Consider the following 27,961-nt stretch of genomic DNA (forward strand, 5'->3'; position numbering starts at 1 on the left):
AGCATTCCCAACCAATACACTCTCATAGCGAAGTGTGTAAAAACGATGAAAACAGCAAAACATACACATACATTTCCACCTCATTTCTATCTGTTTATCACTGTCTCGCGACGAGCCGGGCCTACTCCGATCTGTGTTTGTGTTCAAGTTGGACCTTTGGACTCTACGTTGGTAGGACTTATTGGGGAGGCTTTCGCGTAATTTCTTCACTGCCTGCTTTATGTACTCATCTTGAACAGGAGAAGTTGTCACTCTACACTGCCCGCAGACGATTGCTGGAAGTCGGTGCAAAGGACATTGCTTTGGTTGCATTTTTAAGTGTAGTTTTGTTGTAGATTGCGGTACTCGATTAAGTTTGTTTAGTGTTAATATTTATTCGATTATACTGTTGGATAACTACTAGCGGAACAACATGTTGAACACAGGGTAAGTATAACTGTATAGGGGGTAATGACCAGGCACCTTTTAATCTATATTGTGTCGAAAAGCTGATAGCGATAATAGAATCTTGTTCTGCCGCGAGGAGAGTAGCTTAAGTACATTGTCCACAGCAGTTAAGGTCCAGTTTGCAAAGAATACTCACCGCAAATAGTTGACACGTCATTCCGACGACCACCATATTTAGGACAGGTTTGCGAGTAAACATGAAGAACACAGGGTTTGTTTAGTTAGTTTAGTAGCATTCGAAAACCGGTTCATCTTCACCACCAGAGTCTTGCGAAAAATATGGCTGATTTCGATTTTGTGTAATATTTCAGAAAACTTGCCGGCAGAACGCTTTTCATCACCGGAGCGTCCCGAGGAATTGGCAAGGCGATCGCTTTGAAGGCCGCCCAGGATGGAGCAAACATAGTGGTGGCCGCTAAGACGGCAGAACCACACCCGAAGCTGCCCGGAACCATCTACACGGCGGCAGCCGAGAGTAAGTTGTTATCTAACTTTAATTGTAATGCAAATTGGTGAAACGATTTTTCTCTGATTGTAGTCGAGGCAGCTGGTGGCAAGGCTCTTCCCTGTGTGGTTGACGTCCGCGATGAGAATGCCGTCCGGGCAGCGATCAAGAGTGCCGTAGACAAGTTTGGCGGCATCGACATCCTGGTCAACAATGCTAGCGCTATCTCGCTGACACCCACCGAGCAGACCGACATGAAGCGTTACGACCTGATGCACAACATCAACACCCGAGGCACGTTCTTGGTGTCCAAGGAGTGCATTCCGTACCTGAAGAAGAGCAACCACGCGCACATTCTGAACATTTCACCACCGCTGAACATGAACCCGATTTGGTTTGGAAACCACGTTGCCTACACAATGGCCAAATACGGCATGTCCATGTGTGTCCTCGGAATGGCCCGTGAATACGCCAGCGCTAACATCGCAGTGAACGCGCTGTGGCCACGCACTGCCATCTACACTGCGGCGATGGAGATGTTGACCGGAAAGGAGAGTGACCAGTACTCGCGGAAGCCGGAAATCATGAGCGATGCTGCGTACGCAATCCTGTGCAAGGAACCAAAGTCCACCAATGGAAACTTTTTCATCGACGACGAAGTGCTCAAGGCTGCGGGAATCAGCGACATGAAGCAGTACGCGTGTGTCCCCGAGAATGCGGACAAACTGATGCCGGACTTTTTCCTGGACACACCACCAGAGCAGCTGGTCGAGTTTGCCGCCGAGGGAAGTCACGCCGCGTCGCTGAAGAAACCGGCTGCCAGCGGCAAAATCGAGGGTCTCTTCCAGAAGATCGAGTCGCTTCTGAGTGAAGAGATCATCAAGAAGACCGGAGCCGTGTACCAGTTCAACGTGAAGGGCGCAGAAGCCGGGGTGTGGTTCGCAGATTTGAAGAATGCCCCCGGTAGTGTTGGCAAAGGAGAACCCCCGGCGACGGCGGACGCTACGCTCACGATGGACTCGAAGCACTTTTTCGACATGTTCAGTGGCAAGCTGAAGCCGGCCAGCGCGTTCATGACGGGAAAGCTAAAGATTTCCGGCGATCTGCAGAAGGCAATGAAGCTCGAGAAGTTGATGGGTGGACTGAAATCAAAGCTGTAAGCTAGTATTTTTTTTGCTGACGGAGGGGTTACAAAAGCATGTTAAAAGGGCAATTATTATAATAAATTCCATTATTTTTGGTAAGCCGTTGCGTTGTCAATTGTCTTTCCTGACAAGTTTCCCAAATTCTGCAGCGTGTGAAATTTAGTTCTTACTTACTCGACTTTACTGCTCGGAAAACCAAAGAAAAGTTGCCAGTTAATTCGGTTCTGGGCTGCTTCTCTCAAATTATCGCTTGGAACAACCACACTTTCCAGATTTCCTCCCAACCTGATTTAACTGCATGTGGTGCTCCCCACAACCGCGTTTCTTGCGCGTTCCAACCGGTACCCAATTAAACACTAACTTCAACGAGTTACACTCAACCCCCGATGGCTTGACACCAACTGTTGTCAAACGAACGGGGTCACGTTTTAGTTTGACACCCCTTTTACACGGAGTTCACACACACTACCAAACGTTTGTTTTGATAGTGTGCGTGAGTGCCGTGTATAAAGTGACAGTTCGTCGCTTTTTAGTGACCAACGGGGTACAAACTAAAAAGTGTCAAACGAAAAAGTGACCAAACACCGGGGGTTGGTTGAGTGTAGTTGTTTAGTTTGGTTGGCGAATCTCCCTGCTGCAGTTGATGTCCGACGTCACCAGCGATCCAAGGGACACTAACTATTCCACAACCTCGAACTCGTCTCCGTCGATTATCACGCACGGCAAAACCGTTCTCGTGAATGATCTCACATAACTATTCGCGACCGATCGAAACGAACGCGAAATTGACCTTCTGGACGTGATAAAAACACTTGAGGTTTAAAATTAATCTCAATTTGCAAACGCGCGACGTGTCACGTCTGAATCGGTTTGACAATTCCAGCTTTTCCGCTATTTCGCGCCGTTTTCATTCGTTGCGTGGATTTTCTGCCTGTCAAATTGACAGCATCGTCGCTCGTGGATCGCACACTGGGTGACAGTTGATCAAATTTTGGAAAAAAATCCGGTTGTTGCAAAATTTTACGAAAAAATTTCAGTTATTTTTTAAATAAATGTCAATCTTGAAAGGGAACATGTCATCACATTTAATATTTAAATTACTTGTTTTCAAACAATCACTTCAGTTATTAGTAGAATGGAAGTTTTAAAGTGATGTTTGTTTGATGATCTGGATTTTACTTGTCGACTCATTTTATTCAATAAAATAAATATTTGTCTTACAACGACAACTTTCTTCTAGAGCTCTTATATAAATTATCCATATAAAACAGTTAAATATCTTTTTTTTTGTTGCACCCACAAATACTACCACGGTTACTATCTTAGCGTCCATCTTCAGAACAGTGGCTACTCCAACAACTTTCGATAATTTGTTTCTATAAGGCATTTCCAACAACGTGTGTTATTCTGCACGGTACAAAATTTTAAAAGCGAAATGCATTCTCAAATTTGGACGAACTTTCTTGCTAACCCAACCAAAAAAACATTAAAATCTCCCACTTTCTCACTTACCAACCGTCGGCAGCACGCTGCTGCTGGCCAGCCTCTGCCAGCACACGTCACACACGCGCACCGGTTTGCCACCGGACTCGCCCAGTATGACGGCCGTATGCTCCGAGCAGCTCGAGCAAAAGATGGCACCACAGTGCCGGCAGTGGTGTTTCCGCCGGGTGATGCTGAACTCCTTCTCGCAACCCTTGCAGTTCGAAACGCCCTTGTCTGGCGTCCACGAGCCACCGTTGGATCCGGAATCGCCCTTGGAGTCCCCGCCGCCGGAAGTGGTCTGATTGTGGTGCTGCTGCGCGCGCTCTTTGAGGTCGGCAATTTGAAGTTTGCTCACGCTCAGCTGAATTCCGAGCTCCTCCAGGGTCCGCTGGTCTTCCTCCCACTGCTTCCGGAGCTTGTCTAGGTCGGCTTTCGTGCGGGACATTTGCTAGAAGTAGAAACAAAATTCTTCAATATGGAATCCAACTCCGGAAAAAAGATCAAACCTTAGTCTCGTCGACCATCTGCCGGTTCTCGAGCTGGAGTTGGCTGATCTGTTCCTTGTGCTTGACCTCGTTGTCCTGCATTGCCGCCCGCCATTCGCGTTCAATTCGGAGGTCGGCCTCGGCTCGGGTTGCGCGTTGTTCGCAGGATACCACTTGCAGGGAGAGCGTCTGCGAAGTTTCCTGGAGGGCGTTCAGGCTGGCCGTTTCCGAGTTGTATCTGGGAGGTGGGATTACGGGTGAGGTTGAATCAAAATATAAAATTAACCGATTGTATAGGCTTAAAAGATCACAGATATGAAAAATTACATATTAATTACTGTTATATTGAAAATGCCTAATAAATACTATAGAACTACAAAGAGACGTATTTTAAGATTGCATTGATTTTAAGATGACTACAATCGTTCAATTAGGTGACGATGACAGTTGAATCCAAACACAGATTAATTGAAATTAACCCCTAGAAATCTACATCTGGGACAAATTTGCCCTTCGTCGTTTACGTACTAACTTGTCACACGTGCTTTTTGGACCAAATTGAGTTAAGAACGCCATTTTGTGCAGCTCACAATGCCTCACCTTTGACCTCCACAGATCCCCAAAATTCGATTTCAATCCTGAGATATTCAATAAAAACTGAAAAAACTCCGTGCATCTCATTGTTATCCGAGCATTCGTTGGTGAAGGTTGTCTGAATCAACATGACTCGTCGCGTCCCGGCGCAAAACGCCGGCAATATTGCCCTACCTGCGGCTCAAGCAGGCAAAAAAGTGGGAATTTCCAAAAGGAAGGTTGAGGCCTCAACTGATGGCCAAAAACCGGGAATTTCCAAAAGGAAGGTGCTTTTGGAAGTGACATCGAACAGCAAAAAGACGAAAAAGAGCGACGGTACTGTACCGATGGATGAGGAGGAGGAGAACTCTTCATCGCACGAGGAGCAGCTTTTGAAGAACAACAAGTTTGCTGGACTGCCTGACGAGGACCAGGTAGCGGAAGCAAAGGAGAATGAAGTGAAACAGCGAAAGGAGAAACTGCCTCCTTTTTATGTGAGGCAATCAGCAGCAACGATCGACTTTCGAGCGGGGCTGGTTGAACTCATCAAGTCTGGGAAAGTCCAAGGCAACATTCGTCTGTGTCAGGACGGATTTAAGGTGCTGGTGCAATCCAGGCAGCACTATCAACTGGTCAAGGATTACTTGACCGAAAACGAGGCGGAGTACTTTACCCATGATGTCGTCATGGATAAGCCGTTCAAAATCGTCGTCAGAGGTCTGTACGACATGCCAGTGGAGGAATTAGCTGCCGAGCTAAAAGTTTTGAAACTGGATGTGTTGGCCGTGCACAAAATGAGCCGACGCAACAAAGACATCAAGTACCGTGACCAGCTCTACCTGCTGCATTTGGCTAAGGGATCGACGACGCTTCCTGAGCTGAAGGCAATTCGAGCGGTTTTCAACATTATCGTGTCGTGGGAGCGATACCGACCAGTGCATCGTGACGTCACACAATGCTTCAACTGCCTGGGCTTCGGGCACGGAGGTAAGAACTGCCACCTGAAGCGTCGTTGCGCCAAATGTGGTACCGATGCGCACATCACATCCCAGTGCATCCAAGATTCGCTGGTGAAGTGCCTCAACTGCAACGGTGAGCACTCGTCAACCGACCGAAAGTGCCCCAAGAGAGCTGAGTTCGTGAAAATTCGGCAGCAAGCATCGACGAAGAATCAGCCTCAGCGTCGTAGAACTCCTCCAGCCCTGGTGGAGCAAAATTTCCACCTCTTCAACCGCGACGCCAGGTCCCGAACTTGGCACCGTTGCCGTTGGATCCCAGGAAGAGAGCTGAGATGAATCATCCACGGCCGGGTTCCAGCCAGGAGCCGAGACCGCCACCACCGGGCTTCAGCCAGGAGCCAAGACCAACCCAAGAACCAGCAGTTGAGGAAAATGGTAATGATCTTTACACCTCAACCGAACTCCTCAATATTTTCAAACAGATGTCCGCTGCACTGCGTGGATGCAAAACCAAGACCCAGCAGATTGAAGTGCTGACCTCGTTCGTCATCCAGTATGGATCGTAGGTCCCTCAAGCTGCTGAATTGGAACGCTTGCTCCATTAGGAGGAAGAACTTAGAGCTGGTGGATTTTCTTCGCGAGAAGGAGATCGACGTAGCTGCCATCACGGAAACTCATCTGAAGCCCGGTGAAAAAGTTTATCTGCAAAACTACAAGATCGCGACGCAGCTCGATAGGACCACCTCTGGAGGAGGAGGTGTGCTTGTCGCTGTTCATCGTGATCTCAAGCCACGCCGGCTGCCACACTTCAAGCTGGACATCATCGAGGCCGTTGGGGTGGAAATTCCCACTTCGGTTGGCCCAGTACTCTTCATTGCTGCATACTGCCCACGTCAGGTGAATTCCAGAGATGGTTCAGCAGCAAAACTGAAGAGCGATATCCAGAAGCTGACACGGCGGAGCGCAAAGTACATCATCGCTGGTGACCTCAACGCGAAGCATGAAGTTTGGGGCAACAGCAGGAGGAATCGGAACGGAGTGATTCTGCACAACGATCTGCAAAACGGATACTACAACGTTGTGAGTCCGGATCGTCCAACGAGGGTGGCTCGGTCTGGGAATCACTCAATCATCGACTTCTTCATTACCAATATGGCTGAGAACGTGGCTCATCCTGAGGTGTTTGAAGAGTTGAGTTCTGATCACTATCCGGTGGTTGTGGAGGTTGGAGCTTCCGTTACTCCGCAGCGGCAACCAACCCGGAAAGATTACCACAACGTTGACTGGCAGCAGTTTCAGCAAGTGGTAGACAGCAACATCGACTATGATCAACACCCGGAAACTTCTGCTGATATTGATCGTTCGCTGGAGGTGATCCAGCAGGCTATCAACCAAGCAGAGGCTGCCAACGTTCGGGAGGTTCCTGTTAATTTTAAGGTAACTGATATTGACGTAGATACTAAACACTTGATTAGACTTAGGAATGTTTATAGGAGACAATATCAACGGACTGGGGACTATGACAAAAGATTTCAGTTAACAATTTGAACAAAATCATACAAGACCGACTTGACAATATCAGAAATCAAGAATTTTCAAAACATGTAAGCCAGCTTGGGAATTATTCAAAACCATTTTGGAAACTTTCAAAAGTTCTTAAAAACAAACCAAAGCCTATTCCTCCTCTTATTGTTGAGGATTCTCCTTTGATTACATCCGAGGAAAAGGCAAATGCACTTGGGCTTCATTTTGTTAGTTCTCATAATCTTGGCGCTTCCATGACCAGCCGTAAAGAAACATCAGTTGCCAATAGTATTTCAACAATCAATGACTCTACCTTTGAATTTCCTGCAGATTCCCATGTTTCTGGTGAGGAAGTCAAAGTTGCAGTAAAACAAATGAAAAATATGAAAGCTCCAGGCTTTGATAACATTTTAATCTAGTGTTGAAAAACAGAGTGATCAGTTCTTTCAACATCTAGCCAATATTTTCAATAAATGTTTGCAACTTGGTTACTTCCCTACCAATTGGAAGCTGGGCAAAGTCATACCAATTTTGAAGCCTCAAAAGATCCAACATCGCCAACAAGTTATCGTCCCATTAGTCTTTTGAGTAGTCTGTCCAAACTCTTTGAGAAGGTCATCTATTCAAGGCTTTTGGATTTTACCAACGATAATAATATAATTTTGAATGAGCAGTTTGGCTTCCGAAAGGGCATAATACTGCTCATCAGCTTACGAGAGTAACTAAAATCATCAAGCAGAACAAGCTTGAGTCTAAATCAACTGCTATGGCTTTGTTGGATGTTGAGAAGGCTTTTGACAATGTTTGGCATGATGGTTTGATACATAAACTGTATTTATACGGTTTTCCAATGTATCTTATCAAAATTATCCAGCACTATCTTTCGGAGAGATCGTTCAAGGTTTTTCTGAATGGGATTGCTTCTGGATTATTCAACATTGATGCTGGGGTTCCCCAAGGAAGTATTCTTGGCCCACTTCTGTACAATATTTTTACATCTGATTTGCCTACTCTTCCTGGTAATGGTGTGTTGTCACTTTTTGCTGATGACACTGCCGTTATTTATAAGGGTAAAATAACCAGATATTTAGTTGGCCGTCTTCAGAAGGGTCTTGACGTTCTTTCCGAATACTTTGGCGACTGGAAAATTCGCATAAATGCAGCCAAAACTCAAACCATCATTTTTCCACTTTCCAAATCGGCCAGATTTGCCCCAAAGGATGATGTTTTGATAAAATGAATGATGTTTCGATACCCTGGTCAAAGGAAGTTGTCTATTTAGGTCTCATACTTGACTCGAAACTATTGTTTCGGCAGCATGTAGATAAAATATTGAACAAGTGCAGCATTCTCATCAGGTGTTTGTATCCTTTAATTAACAGAAAATCAAAGCTATCTTTGAAAAATAAGCTAGCAGTTTACAAACAAATAATTTACCCCGTTATTGAGTATGCAGTACCTGTTTGGGAGTGTTGCGCTAGAACTCATAAATTGAAGCTCCAGCGTGTCCAAAACAAGGTACTCAAAATGGTTTTGAATGTTCCTGGCTGGACAAGATCAAGTGAGGTTCATGAATTAGCAGAAGTAAAAATGTTGGATCAGAAGATTCAAGAAAAATGTTTGAAATTCAGGGAAAAATGTGCTATATCTGAATACCCCTTGATTCAAGGATTGGTTTAGTTTATGGTAAGATTAAGTTAGTTTTAGGTTAGGTTATGTTTTCTTTAATTTTTTTCCTCATTGTACCTAGTGTTACAAAAATGATAAATCATATACTTTTAAAGTTAAGATAATGAACAGTGTTTAAATCACGAAAAGCAAACTAAAGCTGAAGAGCCACAGCTGACCACTTATTATGTAAACCAAATGTAATTATTATAAGAAAGATTCAATAAAGTATATTTAATTCAAAAAAAAAAAAAAAAAAAACTCCGTGCATCGCTGTAACTTTTCACATGAAAGAAGGTTCATTCTTGTCGTGCTATCTTGACACAGTCTGAAATTTGTTGTACACAGAAAAAAAAATCATGGTAATATTACATGTGGAAGGAGTACATCTTTTATGTCAGAAAAGGTGTAATTTTACCTCTGGAAATGTGTAATTTTACCACTTTTCTGGTGTAATGTCACTTTTCAGTCTAAATTGAGGTAAAATTACATCATAAAAGAGGTAATATTCAACCTTCCAAAATTAAAGCTTCCAAATTTACATTATTTTTTTCTGTGTAAGCTCGAAAACTGGCCCAGTAACAAGCCCGACTACCGTAAACAATTTCAATTATAACTTGCGACTCCGTCAATCAAATTCAACCAAATTTTGGAACAATGCACAAAATGGTCAGTCAAACAAAACAAGTTTGTTATTGTTTACAATGCGTGCTTTAGTTTTCATTAATTCAAGGTTAAACATTAAAACGCATTTTTCTCGAAACGTCATAATGCTACGTGCGACAAGTTAGCACGCCAGCGTCGCTTTGTTATTCTCAGCATGTCGGTTTTGCATAAATGATAACAGTGAGAAATATAAAAAAAACGGAATCGACGTAAACAACCTTAACCTTATAATGTGGCCTTCTTAAACGGTTTCGTCAACGGAACCACAGGTGTGTATCGTTCTTTTTGCGACAAGATTCCGCCTCCCGGGTCTCCTCCATGTGTGAAGAATGGCACGGGGAGAGGGGGCACCGAAAACCTATATTTACACATAGCATTTTTTGCGTCCGCCTCGGGATTCGAACCGGCGACCTCTGGAGTGTGAGTCCAGTGCGCGGTCCGATTGATCCAAACAGGAAGACGAGAAATTTTACCGTAGTAAATCTTCAATACAACGAAACCTTGGATGTAAACAAGCAGCTTATCCCACTCTCTCTCACTGTGAACTGGCACTAGAGCAAGTGTGATAGACTGTTTGTTTACATCCAAATTTCGGCCTTTTTGGAAAGTTACTACGGATTTGTCCCACACGGTATCAATAGAAAAAATCAAATCAAAAATTGCCAAACATTTCGGTTTTTTTTTTGTATTTTTTAATCCGACTGAAACTTTTTTGGTGCCTTCGGTTTGCCCAAAGAAGCATTTTGCATCATTAGTTTATCCATATAATTTTCCATACAAATTTGGCAGCTGGCCATACAAAAATGATGTATGAAAATTCAAAAATCTGTATCTTTTGGAGGAATTTTTTGATCGATTTGGTGTCTTCGGCAAAGTTATGGGTATGGATATGGACTGCACTGATACACGGTAAAAAAAATCAAGACTAATATTTTAAAAGGGCGTAAAATTGAATGTTTGGTCCTTTTGAGCTGTTAGTCTTGGTTTCAAAAAAATTTTAATATTTTTTTTCACGAATGTTTCATATTTTAACATTGTAAATCGGACCATTAGTTGCTGAGATATTGACATTAGAAAATGGTGGGTTGTTTGGGTGAGACTTAGAAAACATCAATTTTCCTGTTTTTAAACCTTTGCATGGCAATATCTCAGTAACTAAGGGTCGTATCAATAAAGTACAAAAAAACAAAATATAGAGAATTTTCTAAGCTTTTCAAAATATTTTTTTTCAAAAGTGGGCAAACATGTGCACTAATTTTTAAAAATGAATAACTGCGACTATTTTCAAAAAAAGTCACCTAAAAATGGATTTAACTTGAAAACGGTGCACTTTATCAAAATTTCACTAAAGTACTTTTTGATTGCAAATTTGACTTTACATCCAAAAATGAAGTTTAAAAAAATTTTGCGACCAATTTTTAATTTTTTTGGAAAAATCAGTATTGATTCAAAAATTCATAACACGCTCAAAGATTTTTTGCACAACCTGGAAATTTCTGAAAAGTTGCCATTTGATGTCCTCTAAAACATATCAAAAAATTAAAAATAGTATTTTGCAAATCAAGTTTAAGTGACAAAAAGTTAAATAAAAAATCTAATTTTTTTTTACCCTGTATTTTTTTTTTCAGTGTAGTCGATATCTTACAACTTTGCCAAAGATACCAAATCGATCAAAAAATTCCTTCAAAAGATGCATATTTTTGAATTTTCATACATCATTTTTGTACGGCCAGCTGCCAAATTTGTATGGAAAATCATATGGACAAAATAATGATGCAAAATGGCTTCTTTGGCATACAAGGCAACAAGTTTCAGCCGGATTAAAGAATACAAAAATTAGGATTAAACAAAATCGATTTCGTAGAGAACTGCTCAGAAAAAATAATAATATATTTCTCGTAAGTTTGGCAGGTTAAAGACTTGACTATTTAACTATTTAACAGCCATTCCACGTCAAAGAGTAAGTATCGAAATAAAAAGTGCTCCGATTTGGCAATTACAGCTTTTTTTTTTGTTTGGCGATTAGGGTGCTCCTATCCTAAATAGGGTGGTCAAAAGTTTCGTTTTTCATCGATTATAATATATTAAATAACAAATCCAAAATTGCGAATATCCATAACCAGGAATCTGAGGTATGATTTTTGAAAATAAAAACTTGGAAAAATTAAAAGGAAAAAATCACTTTTTTGATAATTATTGAAAATGGGAAATTGGCAAAAAAGAGCGAGCCGCTCAAAGAGCCGGTTAGCTAAGAAGAGCGAACGAACCACTGCTCACTAAAAAGAGCCGCGGTTCTTTTTGAAACTCTGGTCTTTGACAGAACAGTTCCGAGATTTGTTGTTTCTATTTTAAGTTAGTAGAAATGACTTTGTTTTCGAGAAATGTTATATCAATGTTTCAATGCTTATGGTCCCACGATGTACTTACTTTAGTATGAAAATAACGGCAGGTTAATGATGGGCTATTTCGTGACATTTTAAGAGCTAAATCCTCAGATTTCAACTTTTTTTTATCAATACGGGACCATTCATAAATCACGTGGACACTTTTTTCGGAAACCTCAACCCCCGCTTCGTGAACAATTGTCCAAACAAAAAAAAAATCTTTTGTATGGAGCGTGGACAATAAGCCATTTTTGTGTATATGGAGCCAGTTTCACTCGATAATGACATTTGAGAAGGGCGTAAGGGTTTTAAATATTTTTTGTATTTTGTAAATTAAATTTTGCTGTATCTCTAAGCCGTTTCATCGTATCAAAAGTGGTCGAAGACAAACTTGTAGGAAATTAAACGAGCTTTTTGAAAAAAATACACTGAAAGAAAAATACACGCCAATTCTATGAGATTTTTCAATTTTTATGTTTAAAAGTTAAATTTCAAGGTGATGTGACGATTTTTTGTCGTTACATTTTTTGTGAAAATAGCCTAAAATGTGACAAAAAGACTCACGAAAAATGCAGGATGGTATGTTAGGATGTAACAAAACCACACTTTTTTGCGGGCATTTCAGGGGATGATCCCCACGGTGTACTGAGTCAGAATCCCAAATTTGAGCTCGATTGGTTGCGACAGGACCTGGCGCTCCGGCTTCAAAGTTTAAATGGGATTTAACCCGTAAAATCGGTGCGTTTTGGTTTTGCCCTTTTGAGTCCTTCAACGATTTTGGATTTTTCAAAAACCTCATGAGCTTATAGTTTGTGTTCCAGGGTACAACTTTGCCGAAGACTGCGAAGAGATTTGACCGCTCAGAAAAATGGTACAGAATTTACAAAATCTTTTCTCTTGTTTTTCTGATAATGTAAAACATGTTCTGGCAACACTCGTTTTTGATGCGCGCTTTCGGCAAACTATGCAACGCATGCTACGGTGCGTCGCGATGCGTCGGCATGTATTTGTCCAGCGTCGTGTTGTTGTTTTTGTTGTTGTGATTGTTGAGAACGAAAGTTCTTATGGAACTGCAAGAAGCTCTCCGGTTGACTCTCAGGGTTCAGTTGGAACCGATTCTAAACCTTGTTCGAGTGCAACCTAACGCGGCTGTCTTGAAAGCGCTTTATTACGCACGGATGTTGTGTGCATTTTGAATATTCCGTATTCCGGAAGATATTTCGAGAGACACGCATTTTAGTGAGAGTTTTCACTCGCTTTGTAATCAATCAAAGAGTTATGGCAATTTGGCAATAAAATCGGTCATAAACAAATTAATGTATTGCATTGACAACATTAGTAAACACTATTTTCATACAGCAGACTTCTGGCTAGATATTTTGCGAATTCATTAGACACCAATTGCACTATGTTCGAGCATAGGTTCGCTAACATGTCCCCCAGCACCACAATTGGTCGCGACGAAAAAGATCCACACGGAGACAGGACCAGGTGGGCTTAGAACTAAATCCTGCGATTCACTGCCAAATAGAATACCGGAATCTACGACAGATTAAAAGAGCAGCACCGGTGATCAAATCCTCCGGCACCATTGAAAACATAAGCACAACATCCAAATAAAGCATTTTCTTTCCATGTGTCAAACTTTGACCGTTGTACGCTGGATGTTTTCTCGCTGCTATAGTTACGACGCCTGGCTCTGGATGAGCGCGTTCAAAGAAAGTGTTGCCAATACTAATCAAACAAATTAATGGCAAAAAGTTTTTATTTTCAAATCATTGTACAAGCAGTACTAATTATCAAATCTCATCACAGTCTTCGGCAAAGTTGAGCCCTGAAACTTAAACTATAAGCTCATGAGGTTTTTGAAAAATCCAAAAATCGTTGAAGGCCTCAAAAATGGCAAAAACCAAAACGCATCGATTTTACGGGTTAAATCCCATTTAAACTTTAAAGCCGGAGCGCCAGGTCTTGTCGCAACCAATCGTGCTCATAATAGGGATTCTGACTCAGTACACCTAGGGGATCATCCCCTGGCATGCCCGCAAAAAAGTGTGGTTTTGTTACATCCTAATGGTATGTCTCTCCTTAAAAAAAATACACAAATCATTACCTAAACTGTTTTTTTTAAAGTGGTCTATTCGTCAAAATTTTCAAAAACTGATAGTGGGGATCGATTTTCCAGACAATTTTACATAAAAGTCTCCATATTGACCATTGACCTATGTCTAATGCTTGTGAAGATACAGCGGTTTTAAAAATAAAAATGTTAAAAAATAGGTTTTTAGTGGTTTTGCTAATTTCTATATGACAGACTTGATTTTTCAGTCTCGTAAATATTTTGAACGGAAAGCTCGTCCAATTTCTTATAAGTTTGCCTTTGAGCTGGAATTACTCCCAAGAAAACAAAAAATATAAAATTGAATTTCAACTTTTCAATGAAAACCCCACTGAAAAGTGCATTATACACACATGCAGTAATCAGTTCTTAAAACATTTTTTTTTATTTGACTTAAAATAAAATTGATAAAAAAAAACTTGTTTCGGGGTTGTTCATTGAAAATACACTAAAATTTAAAAGATATTTGAATAAACCCAAACATACTGCAGTTTGAATTGTTTTTAGATTATTGCATTTGAATTTCCATTGAAATTTTGAACTTTTTTGAAAAAGAAAATCGCCGACTTTTCAATAGTGACAAAAACTTTAAATAAAAATGTATATCAAAATATATATCAAATAAGATTTCTCGTAGAACAAATGTTGAAAAACAGTTTTTCGTGAACACTGAACACGAGAAACTGAAAAAAAAACGAAAAAGTTGGGTATAAGAGAGCAAAACAAATCAAATTTATAAAATTTACACTTTTCTTAAAACCGTTGAAACCGTTTTTTGTGCAATTTTTTGTCAACTGTTATCTATAATAACGCCGAAGTGGAAAAGCGCCTCCTGAAAGTATTGTTAAGAATGGTGGATTCTTTACAATACTTTCAGGAGGCGCTTTTCCACTTCGGCGTTATTATAGATCTTTATTGTCCATAGTTTAAGACGGAGAAAAATTAGCTCTCAAAATCGTGAACAAGCGTTCCTGAAATTCGAAACCAAGAATATTGTGTTAGATTGCATGGTACGTTTTTGAAACGTGTTGTTCGTGGTCAGGTTTTTATTATCAACGTCTGTTCACGATCTTGTGAGATGATTTTACTCCGTGTAGGGAGAACTTTAGAAAGAACAACAGAATATTTCTCATTTTTTTCTAAGTGAAGATTAAAACAGAACCCACGTTCTTAATCAGCAGAACTTGTTTTTTATTACTTTTTTTTGAATAGTTTGCTACAATAAATATTGAGTATGTGCACAAGTAGTACCTCCTCCCATGAGAGGAACAATTATAGCACGGCGCGGCACAATAGACACAGTGTAGCTAAACAAAAGTCAACTCAACTCCAACAGGTTTGAGAAAGACATTTATTTGACTGAGGGGGAATGATTGTAATCAGGGATCATCTTTAAATCAATGCAACCTTTTTTGTTCGCTAGTTTCTGTTTAGTAGACAGACTTAACAATAAGTAAATTATGTGTTAGTACTCATGTGGCAACTAAAGCATTTCGGCTTAATGATCAAAGCGCTAGTTTTACTTTATTTTCCGTTCAAATACTTAACTATATAAATACGGTAAGGTAAGTTATAAATATTTCATACTTTTTCTCCAACTGCGCTATGGCGTTGGCCATTGATTCCCGCTGGGTTTCCATTTTTGCCATGAGCTCTGCTTTGTGCTTCAGTGATGCTTCGCATTCCTGTTCAGAAGAGAATTTTGGAATATTTAACAGGGGTGTTCTTTCATAGCTTGGTTTAATTGCTTCCTTTCAACTGTAATTGAATATTCCTCCTACTAGAAAAAAAGAAAATCTTATTTCGCGAATCGGCGATCCTATTATACATTCGAGTGAGTCTTTTCAAAGGGTTAATCCGCCTTGGGCGGATCTTGCACCGGTTTCGGATCCTCACTGGAGTCCGTAGCTGTCGCTGGTTCCACCGTGGGCACAGTCTTCGAGATCTCGTCGATTGGTTTGGTGGTGGTGGCGGCGGTGCTCGCTCCGACCGACGGAGATTTGCGCAGCTTGTTGGCGTTGAATGGCGGAATTGCACCGACCCGGAGGTGAGCTTTCTTGCTCGGCGGTCCAATGGCTGAACTGACGCCACTGGAACTGTCCTGGGTCAGCGAAGAGAATGTGCTCATCTGCGAATCCGTCATCGCGTCCGCTGCGCCCTTCCTTTCGAGATTCGACAGGATCTTGCCAATCTGTGATGCTTTGACCTGCAGCCTCGTGACCATCTCGCCCTTTTGGGTCAGCTCCTCTTCGCATTCCTGTGGTTTGTGTGTTGGGTGTGTGTGTGTGTGCGTGTGCATTTTTTGTTTGTTTTGTTCGATAGTTATAAGGGGGGTTCAGAGAGTTAAGGCTAGCAAATCAACACTTGGTTAACTGAAAAGCTTGAAAAAGACGCCACACAAAAAAGGCTGCGGAAAATTTGTATTACCTGAAGCTTCCGGTACATATCCAGATTTATGGATTTGATATCTTCTAGTTGTCGCCGGAGAGAAACGATTGTGTCTTGCTTTTCGTGGATATCCTTTTCCAGCAGCTTCATAGCCATTTCCGTTTCCGCCTTGAGAGATACCTGAAATCGCGGTTATCTTGAAGAATGCTGACAATACAAAGAAGAGAGCGACCCATACTTGCAGATCGAGTTCCTTCTCAATATCCTGGCGCTTTTTACGTTCCTCGGCCAGCGCTTCCGCCATTTCCGGATCAAACCGATCTAGCACGTTGGCTTTGTCCTCCAGCGGTTGACCATGCTGGGAAGCCCGCCGTAGGGCAGCATTTTCCGCCTGCAATGCTAGCAGCGAGTTCCGGGCGATCGCCAAGTCCTCCTTCATCAACGCGTTTGTCGTTGTCAATCCCTCGACCTTGGCCTGGAGGTTTCCAACGGTGGCGCTGGAAGAAAGGTGTTACTCCAAGTCTTGACACACCCTTACAAGTTGTACCCTTACTTCAAGTGCCGATTTAACTCTTCGATGTAGTTCTTCTGATCTAGAACGGCAGTCATCGCCCCGGTGGCAGTTCCTTCGATGGCACTAACGGTTCCATTCCCTCCACCGTTGTTGTGCTCGTCATCCGGACTGTTCCGCGAGCTTGACCGCAGGTACAATGAAAAGTCGATGACACCTTGCTGCGAGTCCAAATCTTCCTCTTTCACGCAAAGATTGCAGTCTATCACGTTTAGCCCGACCAGGATGCCGATGATCACGATAACCTGCAATGAATGTCTACAATGAGCACGGCTCGAGATTGAGGGGTGCACGCAGAACCTACCTCGTCACTCATCATAAGCGCGTGCGGTTCGTAGTACTCGGCCAGTGTGTCATCCCGACGCTCGATCAAGATCTGCAGATAGTCTGCGAGCTTCTTTTGCATCAATGCCAACCGCAGCCAAGCCCTGGCCCGTCCCATGTGAGTTCGCACCGTTGGGAGATCTCTCACGGAAGAGGTTATGTCCTGGGCCTCTACGCAGTACCGTTCAACGCTTTGCAAAATGTCCCACAGTTCCTTCTTCGGTCCCAGAAGCCCCTTTTTCGGTCTCAACCCGTGCCGCAGCACGTGCTCGAGTACGATGAAAAAGTGCTGCAGCGGCAGATGGTCCGAGTCCAGCATCCGGCCAAAGCGAATCGACTGCTCGAGGAGTTCCTTCACCACCAGCTTGCAGATGTTGACCAGATTGCTCCGCTCGATCGAGGCCGGGTCACGAGCTGCAAGCAGATGAGAGATTCCCAGGTTTAGACTCGTGTGGTTCTCGGGCGCGGTAGTAGGCGACGACTTGTGTGTTTGACGTTTGACGAACGTTCGCGCAAGGATCATCGAAGGTGGAGGAAAATGTACCGGAGAAATGTTCCCAACTGATGTTCCGATCGGACCGGGTTCGCGAGTATATTTTTATTGCTGTACAATGTTGGCGCTCGGTGCGCTCGTGAATGGTGTGCTGATGGTTAGCAATCGTGACGGGTGCAGGTTGAGTTTGGATGACCCGCGGGTTCGCGAGGTGAGGGAGATATTTCAGGTAATTGGATGTTCAAGGTTTGTCCTACGGAAGGTCTTAAATCCAACTGTTGCAGGACCTTCTACCGTACCGAAGCAAGCGATTCGAACCTCTCACGGACGACGCCGTCAAGAGCTTTCTTCTTTACCTGTCTTCCGTTGGGCAGACGATCGATCGACGGATCCCAAACGATCCTCTCTATCTGACCATCTGGTTCGATATGACCGGGGACTACCTGCAAGGTTATCTACTCCCCGTGTCCAAGTATTGCTTCTACTCGGGAACGTAACGTACCGTTCGGTACGATCTGTGATCGAGTACTACCGGAAGGTCAAACAACACTTAGATACAGATGGTTCCGGATGGACCCGGGCGTCCGACTTGGACAGTAGTGATGCCGACAACAAGATTTCACCTCTACACTCGACCAAAGCACCTGGCAACTGTTCTGAACTCGACGTGGGAATCTCCTCCGAAATTCCTCTTCCTAGAACCCAGTTGGACGACGATTCTCGGACCATCATTTCGCTGTGGATCCCCTTCAGAACTCGCCAGGTGTACGATCCTCGTTCGAATGCTTCCCTGTCCATTTTACGAACATACTTTGAAAATGTTATCAAATGTGTCCCAAAATCATCGCGGAAGCGATTTCCGAGTAGATTCGCTCGCTGGATCGACGAGAACCTTAGCAGTCACACGATGGACGACGAGTTCTACCCGGGATTGGAAGGAGTTCTTCAGATCATGAAAGCCCTAACGAGCACTAGGAGTTTGGAAAAGAAGTCAACTGAACAGTACGCGGGGTTGTTTGAGAATTTTTTCGCTGCGGAAAATACCTCCGATGTGCGCGAGGACTACGGGGACTACGAGGATGACAACGGTATGGATTACGTGAAGATCACCGTCGTGACCGTCGGGCTGGGGTTGCTGCTGCTGGTGATTATTCTGATCATTTTGAAGATGCTTAAGAATCGTCAGATCATGAAGAGGAAACAAAAGTTGGAAGAGCAGAAACCGTCGAACCAGAGACGATTTTTCCAAAGGAGGAACACCCAATCCGACGAGGAGGTCTTGTTGGCTCTGAAGAAGAACGTCAAAAAACACCCCTCGGAGACCAGTAAGATCTAGAAAACGTGTGTTCAAAACTACTCTTATCACATCTACCCAAACAGGACACAGTTGGAGCTACATCCGAAAGCCAAAGGTCCTCCAGAAACAACGACCGACCACCAAGCAGCTTCCGCCCTTTTCAGACACGGACGGAGACGAAGAAGACATCAACTTTGAGCCGTTCCTGTCCCAACATAAGGCCTCCATAGAGAGGCTACCCCTGCTGCCGAAACCTCCAACTTCCGGAAGCACCAGCAAAGAAGACCCGCTGCGGCCAGGGGTGCGTCTGTGTGTCCTGCCGGGCAAAAGCAACTCCGGACTCCAGCCCGGGATACCAGCTGTCGAACGAAATGGCCAAAGTTGACCAGCACCACCAGGAGCAGCCCGGCCCTGCGTCGATTCAACCTGCGGCGACCTACCGGAACCCACGTGGCGGAAACGTGTCCCAGCGCAAGCACCACCGAACCGACGACCTACAGTGGGATGAAGTGTGACCACGAGTGTGTCTGTGTCGTGAAAGCGCGTGATGCGTGGCGTGAATGTGAAAGTGAAGCACTAACTTAGGATTAGGAGTTTAGGAGCGGAGGAGAAAACAATAGGAACGAAAAGAGGGGAGACAATTTGCGCGTTGATACACAAATAAGCACAAGGCGAGCGATTTTTGAGGTGTTTTTTTTAGTTTGGTTCGATTTTTTATTTTTACGTGAAATATATTTTTGTTATTATTCAATTTGGTGTTTTTGATTTAGGCAAAAGCAGATTGTGGGCACGAAAAAATAAAATGAAATATTCACAAATGCAAGGTAATATCGCCGATCGAAACAATCTTTACGTTCAAGTATAAAATGTAAATGTTGTTTCTTTTTGCAAGAAATAAAAAAAATATATAAATAAAAAATGGAAGCGCCGTGCAAGCATTGTTTAGGATGATTGCATTCATAATTGACCTCTTTTCCTTAGTTCCATAGTTCAAACCGATCTGCCAGATTAAAGTTTGTGCTGTATTTCAGTATCTCGACATCGCAAATAATAGAATATAGAACGAATAAAAAACGAAACAAGGAGAAAACGGGAAGATTCTACTTAAGAGTTTTGGGAAGGTGATGGAAACAATATGGATCGTAACAAAATAACAACAACACAATAATATCTTCGTTCAATAAATAGCACCTACAGTAGTAGTTAACCCAATCGCGCTCGATAATCTTCTCTTCGCACTTTGCGTTCTCAACCAAGCCGAAAGTATTTAGCGAGCCTTCACCATCACCGCTGCTGCCACTGTTGCCACCTCCGGCGCCGCCTCCGCCATTTCCCGCGTTGTATCCCAGGCCATGACCGGAAGAGCCCTCCTTGAGGTCGAGATCATTGAGCTCTTTCAGGCAGAGCCACTCGCCGTCGACGGACACGCGAAAGTTGCACAGATAGATCGTGTCCTGGGCACTGGAATCGTGCCCAGTGGGTGGTGCGGCCGTCGCGACTTTCGGCACCGACGAGGACGAGCCCGGCGGCATCGACGAAGCACCATTACCTCCGAGGCTTCCGCCGGAAGTGCCGCCGCCGTTTCCGCCGAGGATCGGCTTCGGCAGCGTGATGGTTCCAGCGTCGATGATTTTTGGGCCACCGCCAGGGGCCATCACCCCGGACAACGACGAGGGACCGCTGCTAGTGCCGCCCTCGCCGCCGCTGCCCCCCGCCGTCTGGTGATGATTGTTGGGCTGCGCTATGCCCAGCGCGCGCATCTTGGGCTGGAAACGCGATCAAAAACGGAATGATTAGTGTTATAAATATGAAAGGTAGGGATCGCGGAATGGGACCATGTTCGACAGTGACATCAAGTTTAATTTTTTCCCACAAGTTTACTAGTCTTTTATTCGGTAAAAATCATCTTATCCAAGCGAATAATGCCAAAACTAGAATTTCTTTAAGTAGCATTATATCAAATTTTACCTTGATTTGGATTTCATTCCCAACAAAACATAAGCCATGCAATGCCAAGTGCATGATTCATCTTATAGGTTTTTAATACTCATGTTACGACATTCAATATTAATGAGTGGAGTTTTCTTTTCAAATCAATACATATACACGAAAATTATACTTTCGTACTAATGAATTCAGACAGGGTTGCTTGACCTTCAACATATCTTCCATATTAGACTCTTTTTGCCTTCCTCACTGAGGTAAGGATATAATCCTGCTCTAAAAATGAACTTTGTATAAAAACGTCGTAGACCCACCTTCATGTATACATATCGACTCAGAATCGAAAACTGAACAAATGTCTGTGTGTATGTGTGTGTGTATGTGTATGTATGCATGTAACGAAAAAACTAGCGCATGTTTCTCGGCACTGGCTGAATCGATTTGCATTCGACTAAGTTTAGGGTCCCATAGATCAAGTTTTGTACAGTTTGAAGTTTCGATAAGTAGTTCAAAAGTTATGTATAAAAATGTGTTTTCACATATATCCGGATCTCACTTAAATGTATGTAAACTATGTCCGGGTCCATCATCCAACCCATCGTTGGTTAGGTTATCAAAAGACCTATCCAACGAGCCTAAAACATTGAAGATCTGGCAACCCTGTCTCGAGGTATGGCCACTTAAGTGAGGAAAGCTCCAACCACATAGGTGGATTAAGTTAGTTTGTTTGAATACCTTTCGAAAGAAAGATAACATTATTGATCAAAGTTGGCATTAGCGAGGGAAGATTCTTAATCAAAAGAAAATCTTTTCATGCTCATCACGAGAAAAAAAAATCAGAAGGAAAGATCGGTAAAAGAAATTCAAAAAATCATCATCTCTGGAGTTTTTTTTAAAAAAGGTCCAAAAAAACAAATTTTTAGTTTTTGCTTTTTGGGTGTTTTTTAATACCCCTGACTCGAGCCGGTTTCAAAAACATTCTCAATTCAATTCAATTCTGTATTATTCCGCTGAACACCGATTTCACTACAACATTTGCAGATGTAACGTCACACGTCAAAAAATGACTTTTCACGACTGTAGATGAACAATGTTTGCAAACAAAACAAAATAATATTGAATTAAGTAGTGGAAACATTGAGATTCACAAAAAAAACATCGAATGATTGATTTCCCCAAGTTCTGATCATCCGATAGTTTGCACGGGACTTCGAATAATCGAATAAGAAACAAGAAAATAAAATAAAAATACGATTTTTTATTTTCAACCATTTTTATCAAATTCGAGTTCCACTTCCCCATTTCAGTAAAATATGAATGGTTGATTGGCTATTAAATTACTAAATGGATTTGCTCATTATTCAATAAACGTTATTGTCTTGAATTTTAACATTATAAATCGCTTTAGACTAATTTATAAGTCTTATATTAACTAAACAATAAAAAATAATACAATACGTGCTCATTTATTTGTTATCGTATTCGTATCGCTCGCACATCATACTCTGTCAAAAGCATAAGACGGCATACCAATAAAAAAATTAAGCTTCGTAATCCAATCATTTCTCGAGAAATATTTATTGAAAAATCTGCAAAAAATCATGGACGATCATTTCGACGCCCGATCGTTTGACAATGACAGAATTGGTCTATCTTCAATATCCGAATTTTAGGGATCAATTTACCGTAGAGCACGCGTGACGTCCGTGTGTGGTAAAAAAAGTGCTCAATTTGGTGGTAGGGGGTTTCTCAGAGCCCATATTATGGATTTCAGCTCTCCTGTGCGCATTTGAAAGGGGATGTGCTTAGCCTGAACCAATTCCGTACCAAATTTGAATTTATCAATTTTTTTAGGGGACACGGCATATGTTTTCACCTAATCAAGTGGTTTTCATTTTTCGAGCCCTACATCCTCCCAAATTTTCGTCCATGTTGGTAATGTAATTCTTGATTTACAAATTACAACTGTTTGACTTATTAACTGTGAGGGGGGAAAAAACCCTTAAAAAGGTTAAAAGCCATTTTTTCACCAAATTTCAAAACTGTTCCTTTGGTATTTTATCTCATTTTTTCTCTCCACGGTAAATTTTTTTTGTGATTGTTTAAAAAAATTTAAATCAAGACTAACATCAAGAAACATTTTTTTTTTTTTTCATTTTCTGATATGTTTTAGGAGACATCAAATGCCAACTTTTCAGAAATTTCTACAACGGGTAAAAAATCTCTGACCGAGTTATAATTTTTTGAATCAATACTGATTTAAAAAATCGGAGTATTGTTCGCAAAAATTTTTCAACTTCATTTTTCGAAGTAAATAAAACATTTCAAAAGGGTATAATATTGAATGTTTGGCCCTTTTGAAATGTTAGTCTTGATTTAAACATTTTGAAAATATTGTTTTCGAAAACATCGGAAATTTTCACGAATGTTTCATATTTTATTCATTGCTCATTGTATCTGGGACAATCATGCATAAAATACAACAGCAGATTGTAAACATTCAATAAAAATGTTAATTTTACTATTTTTATGTTATTTTGTGCTAAATTATTATCACAATTTGGCCTCTTAACAATTACCTCTACTATAAAAGTGGCTAAATCTAGCAAAACAATGCCAAAGGGCCGTTGTGGGTTTGTAAACAAAGAGTGTATCCCTTTCATGCCAGATGTAAACATCCTCTAGCGTGAGCAGGACACACTCTTTGTTTACAAACCCACAACGGCCCTTTGGCATTGTTTTGCTTGAAATATAAATTTGTTTTATTTTTTTTTGTTTATTACTTCGTCCATTTAAGAAAGAAATGGTGTTACGGAATGCGGACTGCTTGTGAAATTAAAAAAACACACACACCCTCAAATTAAATCGTTAAAGTCGGCAAAAACTGACTACGATATTTTTAAGAAACTTTGGATTTATTGTCGTGTCGTGTCGTCAATTCTATCACCCGTCCAGCAGATGATGATAACATCCCACCAATTAACATATTTCCTCAAACTCATTTCTTCTCGCTAGACTTGATTCTGTCGAACATGGTCAGCCTTCCAAAGGCACAAATCGCATAGGTACTTATCTGCTGTTGTTGCTGTAGCTTCATACTTACGTTTCGATTCGTGGTGAAAATTTTGCCTTCGCTTTGATCCAACCAGGAGAAGAAAAAGAGATTGCCCTCTTTGGTGCTGGGACGAACACGAATCAACCAGAGGGCGCTGTTTTTTTTCTTGGTTGGTTGTTTTGATCGAGTTATTTCAGCAACAATTTGCACACCACAAACCAACACACGGTCACACTGCGTCTGTCTGTTGCTGTGGCCGAGAGATGCACTTTCTGCTCAGTTTATTTCACTTTTTTTTGTATTATATTGGTATGACTCATACACGCGACGTGACAGCTTCGAAGACTTTAATCGTGCCCGACTATAGCGTACTATCGATTTTATTTGACAATGACATTATTTTTTTTAAAGATATATTTTACTTTACTAATTTGTTACTCTGTTAAAATCGATTCAGCAAGCCTTATTGTGAGTGTTTAGACAGCAAGAGACATGATTCCTTATGGTCCTTAGTGTAACATATTTATCTTTTTCTTCCAAAAAATACAGTAACTTAACTACACAAATACGCAATTTGGCATGGTTCACATAAAACTGTAAATGTAACGTTTTCTCTAGCACAGTGCTATACGTTTTAATCACTATTTTCCACTCTTTTGAAGCAAACAGACAGACGACGTCTCGATCCGTCGAAAATTTCAGCCCCAATCATTTATCGATTTTTCCTTGTTCAACCTGACAAAAGGAACCAGTTTTCCGACGCTTTCCGCACTAATACCAGCCGGGCCAGTGGGCCCACCAGCACACAAACACTGGGAAATTTGCAAACAAAAGGAATGCCGGTCTGTGGGTGCTGGTTGGCACTAATACAGCAAGAGAGATATGAGGGACAGCATTTAAACTTGTGGGGAGGGGGGCACGTTTTGTTTTGGTTTGCCTCCTTTGGCGATATGTTTCATCGCAGTCGTAGAGAGGAGGGTGACGTTGTTTTGACTAAGAGGAATGAATAAGGAACAAGTACACCCAAAATAGATTTTAGTTGCCAAAAATGGTATCTGCGTAGTGCTGTAAATTTAGCAAATCGACTTTTGTATTTTATTTTTTATTTGAATCAAGCTTTGTCCATACTGTTTTAGTCAAAAAAGCAAAAATACTGTTTACGTGAACATATCGAAATTAAATACAGTCCAGGCCTTGATCCAGATTCAATTAATAGTAGTTTCGACTAACCGATATTTGATTATGCACAATAGAATCATCAAAATATTCGAATTACGAATAATGTATTTCTTTTTTGGTATCTTTAAAATAATTTTGCAACAGTTCTACAATGACAGTTTTGAAAGTTTTCATATGAATATCACTTAAATTTGTTTGATTTTTGGTCGCTGAATTAGAATTTGATATCCAAAATGATCGGAGAGCATTCCAAAGCTTCAAATGTAGTTAAGGGGTTACATACGTGTAAATCAGCAAACATGTCAAGGTTTGGTATTGGCACACACTCTTTTAAAATTTGTTTTCAGGACATTAACATAAACATTTTACCTATTCTGCCCATAATTGTAAATTCGGCTATTATGCCAAATCAAGTATTCCGAGAAAAACGTGTTTTAGTGTTTGCCACAAAATCTCCGTCAAGGCAATTTCCCATAAGAGTGGCATATTAGCCGTTTGGTTTTTCGCATCGGCAGCCAAGTCTAAACACTATTTCAGTAAAATTCAAGTTCCAGAAGATGCGTTGGAACATCTCGTTTTTGCCAAGAGTGGATATTAGCCGTTTTTTCAATGGTGGGCAGTATTATCAACATAAGTTTGAAGACATTTGGTTGCATCATTGCCGAGATGTATCTATTTGAAGTTAACAGTTTCAAAAAACAGGTGCCACGATATCTCAACACTGCTTCGACCAAATCGGCTCAAAATTTTTGTGAAGACTCATTATACCGGTCCCGTGTGCATGACGAAAGCCGATTTTTAAAAAGTTTATTTTAAAAAAATATAAAAATATTTGTGTGTTTTTCATATTAAAAATCGTTCGTTTTTGATTTTTGTATTTTTTCAAAAAGCAAAATTTCAAAATCGGGCTTCGTCATGCACACGGGATATGTCTTAAGAGTTTTCACCCCAAATTTCAGCCAATTTGGTCCATCCAATCTCGAGATATCTTGGCACCCGTAAATCAACTCGGTGTTCCGAAAAAAAAAAACGCTCACAAAGTTTGACAGTCCGCCTTGCGCATGGCAGAACTTTAAACTTAAATCGTCTTCTACTCACTTAAAACATGACATATCTTTATGAAACTTTAGGAGTGATTGGAATCCATCTTTTTAAAGGATTTAATAAATATTCGGAAATATGAAAAACTTAGATTTTATACATGTATGTAACCCCTTAAATAGCTCGAAATAATTTTAAAGATCACGTTGGAACACAATTGAGCTCATAAACATAAATTTAGACATTCAAAACTATATTATTTTTGTAAGGGATCATCCATTAACCACGTGGGTTGAGATTCCAAAAAAAATGTCAGCGTGGTTTATGGATCGTCTCTAACTCAGTTCTATGTAGTGAACGGAATGGAGGAGTCTATACTATACTACACAGAAAAAATATGGGAATATTCACCAGGGAATGGTGACAAGTGTTGTGTATCAGGCTGTGAATTTTTATCAGGTTAACATTTTTACAATACCTAATAGGTAAAATTGCTCATAAAACAGGTAAAATCATCTTTTTTCTGTGTGTTTCATATGACAAATCGAATAACGTCATGATTCGAAATCCGAACCCTTATTAGCATATCATTTTTGTTATGGTTGGCAAAAAATCATGTAACAAGTTGGAAATGTAGAAATAACATCAGGAAGTAGTAAAAAAATACGTCAGTTTTAAAAGAATACGCGCAAAATATGTCTTTTCTAAAAAAAATCATTAGAATTTTAAAAATAAAATGACTTGTTGTGCTTCAAATCCCGGACACTGATAAAAGCTGATTCAAAATCCGAACACTCGATTTTGCTTATGAATCGCAAAAAAATGGACTGAAATGTTAGTGAATGGCATTCTTTTGGTCTTAAAAAAGCTTTAAACATCAAAACATTCGATTTTTGCCTTTCTTACTAAAGAAAGGTATAGGTTTTACTTTATGGCTGAACGTCATTTTCATCTTCGTAAATAAGACGATACAGCATGAATATTAATCGGAAAAATCGCCAAAAAATCACACTGCATTGATTTTCGACGCTCTATCGATTCATCTTGACAGAACTCGTCTGGTTCTTCTGAATGCAGATGAAAGCTAGTGTGCTGAACCTGGACGAGTTGCCGCTCAAATTTCGAAATATCCATCTGTTTTCGGATGTGGCCAGACTTTTCAACAAAATACACAGTTTTCAAATGAAAATATGGTCAAAATTTGTCATTTTCATATCTTTTATTTATCTCAAAAATTGCATTTTTCGAGCTCTACAACCTCCCAAATTTTCATCCAGATTCATAATATGGTTCTGGAGTTAGAGCCGTTTGATTAACCTACCATAAGAAAAAAATCCCTAAAAAAGGTAAAAGCCCACCTGGTGACCTTCGCCAACATTTTTCGTTTCTAATTTTATCCGAAATTTCTTCCTACATTCATAGTACAGACCATGAGTGAGCATCTGAAACAAATTTGACATCGATCGGCAATCCCGAACAATTTTTAGAACGATTTACTTTTTGCCTTTCTTACTAAAGAAAGGTATAGGTTTTACTTTATGGCTGGACGTCATTTTCATCTTCGTAAATAAGACGATACAGCATGAATATTAACCGGAAAAATCGCCAAAAAATCACACTGCATTGATTTTCGACGCTTCGTCGCCAAGTTGTCAAGTTGAGCTTCGAATACTGGCGCGAGAATGCTGGCACATATATGTTTTGGCTCGACTTATACTCGTTTGTAGTAGCTTGTCTACCGATGTTCCTTCAACATGTAAGATATCGTA

General features: G+C 41.1%; 2 protein-coding genes across 6 annotated transcripts in view; one reads left to right on the forward strand and one right to left on the reverse strand.

Moving 5' to 3' along the window:
* The first annotated feature begins 129 nt into the window (after positions 1 to 129).
* On the forward strand, positions 130 to 2,136 carry LOC6042411 (hydroxysteroid dehydrogenase-like protein 2). Of its 2 annotated transcripts, none has more exons than XM_001851479.2 (3): positions 130 to 426; positions 759 to 922; positions 986 to 2,136. In XM_001851479.2, exons 1-3 carry the CDS (start codon positions 413 to 415, stop codon positions 2,050 to 2,052), a joined length of 1,245 nt encoding a protein of 414 aa, XP_001851531.2. In that variant the 5' UTR covers positions 130 to 412; the 3' UTR covers positions 2,053 to 2,136. The 2 variants fall into 2 exon arrangements, with proteins under 2 accessions (XP_001851531.2, XP_038104527.1); XM_038248599.1 differs by lacking the exon at positions 130 to 426 and adding an exon at positions 502 to 658.
* Positions 2,137 to 3,196: 1,060 nt separating this feature from the next.
* LOC6042413 (protein RUFY3) overlaps positions 3,197 to 27,961 on the reverse strand; it is a 30,481-nt gene continuing 5,716 nt past the window's right edge. The window contains exons 1-9 of one of the 4 annotated variants that reach the window (XM_038248686.1): positions 24,021 to 24,755; positions 20,256 to 20,739; positions 17,164 to 17,597; positions 16,842 to 17,104; positions 16,527 to 16,785; positions 16,328 to 16,468; positions 15,488 to 15,585; positions 4,029 to 4,245; positions 3,197 to 3,970 (exon numbers count right to left, since the gene is read on the reverse strand). In XM_038248686.1, the coding sequence (XP_038104614.1) occupies positions 3,542 to 3,970; positions 4,029 to 4,245; positions 15,488 to 15,585; positions 16,328 to 16,468; positions 16,527 to 16,785; positions 16,842 to 17,104; positions 17,164 to 17,597; positions 20,256 to 20,733 (2,319 nt within the window). In that variant the 5' untranslated portion in view covers positions 20,734 to 20,739; positions 24,021 to 24,755 and the 3' untranslated portion in view covers positions 3,197 to 3,541. Of the gene's footprint in view, positions 3,971 to 4,028; positions 4,246 to 15,067; positions 16,158 to 16,327; positions 16,469 to 16,526; positions 16,786 to 16,841; positions 17,105 to 17,163; positions 17,598 to 20,168; positions 20,740 to 24,020; positions 24,756 to 27,961 lie in introns of those variants that run through there. The other 3 variants (XM_038248629.1, XM_038248776.1, XM_038248729.1) reach the window with 3 other exon arrangements.

Source organism: Culex quinquefasciatus, chromosome 1 (assembly GCF_015732765.1).
Source record: "Culex quinquefasciatus strain JHB chromosome 1, VPISU_Cqui_1.0_pri_paternal, whole genome shotgun sequence".
Lineage (NCBI taxonomy): Eukaryota > Metazoa > Arthropoda > Insecta > Diptera > Culicidae > Culex > Culex quinquefasciatus.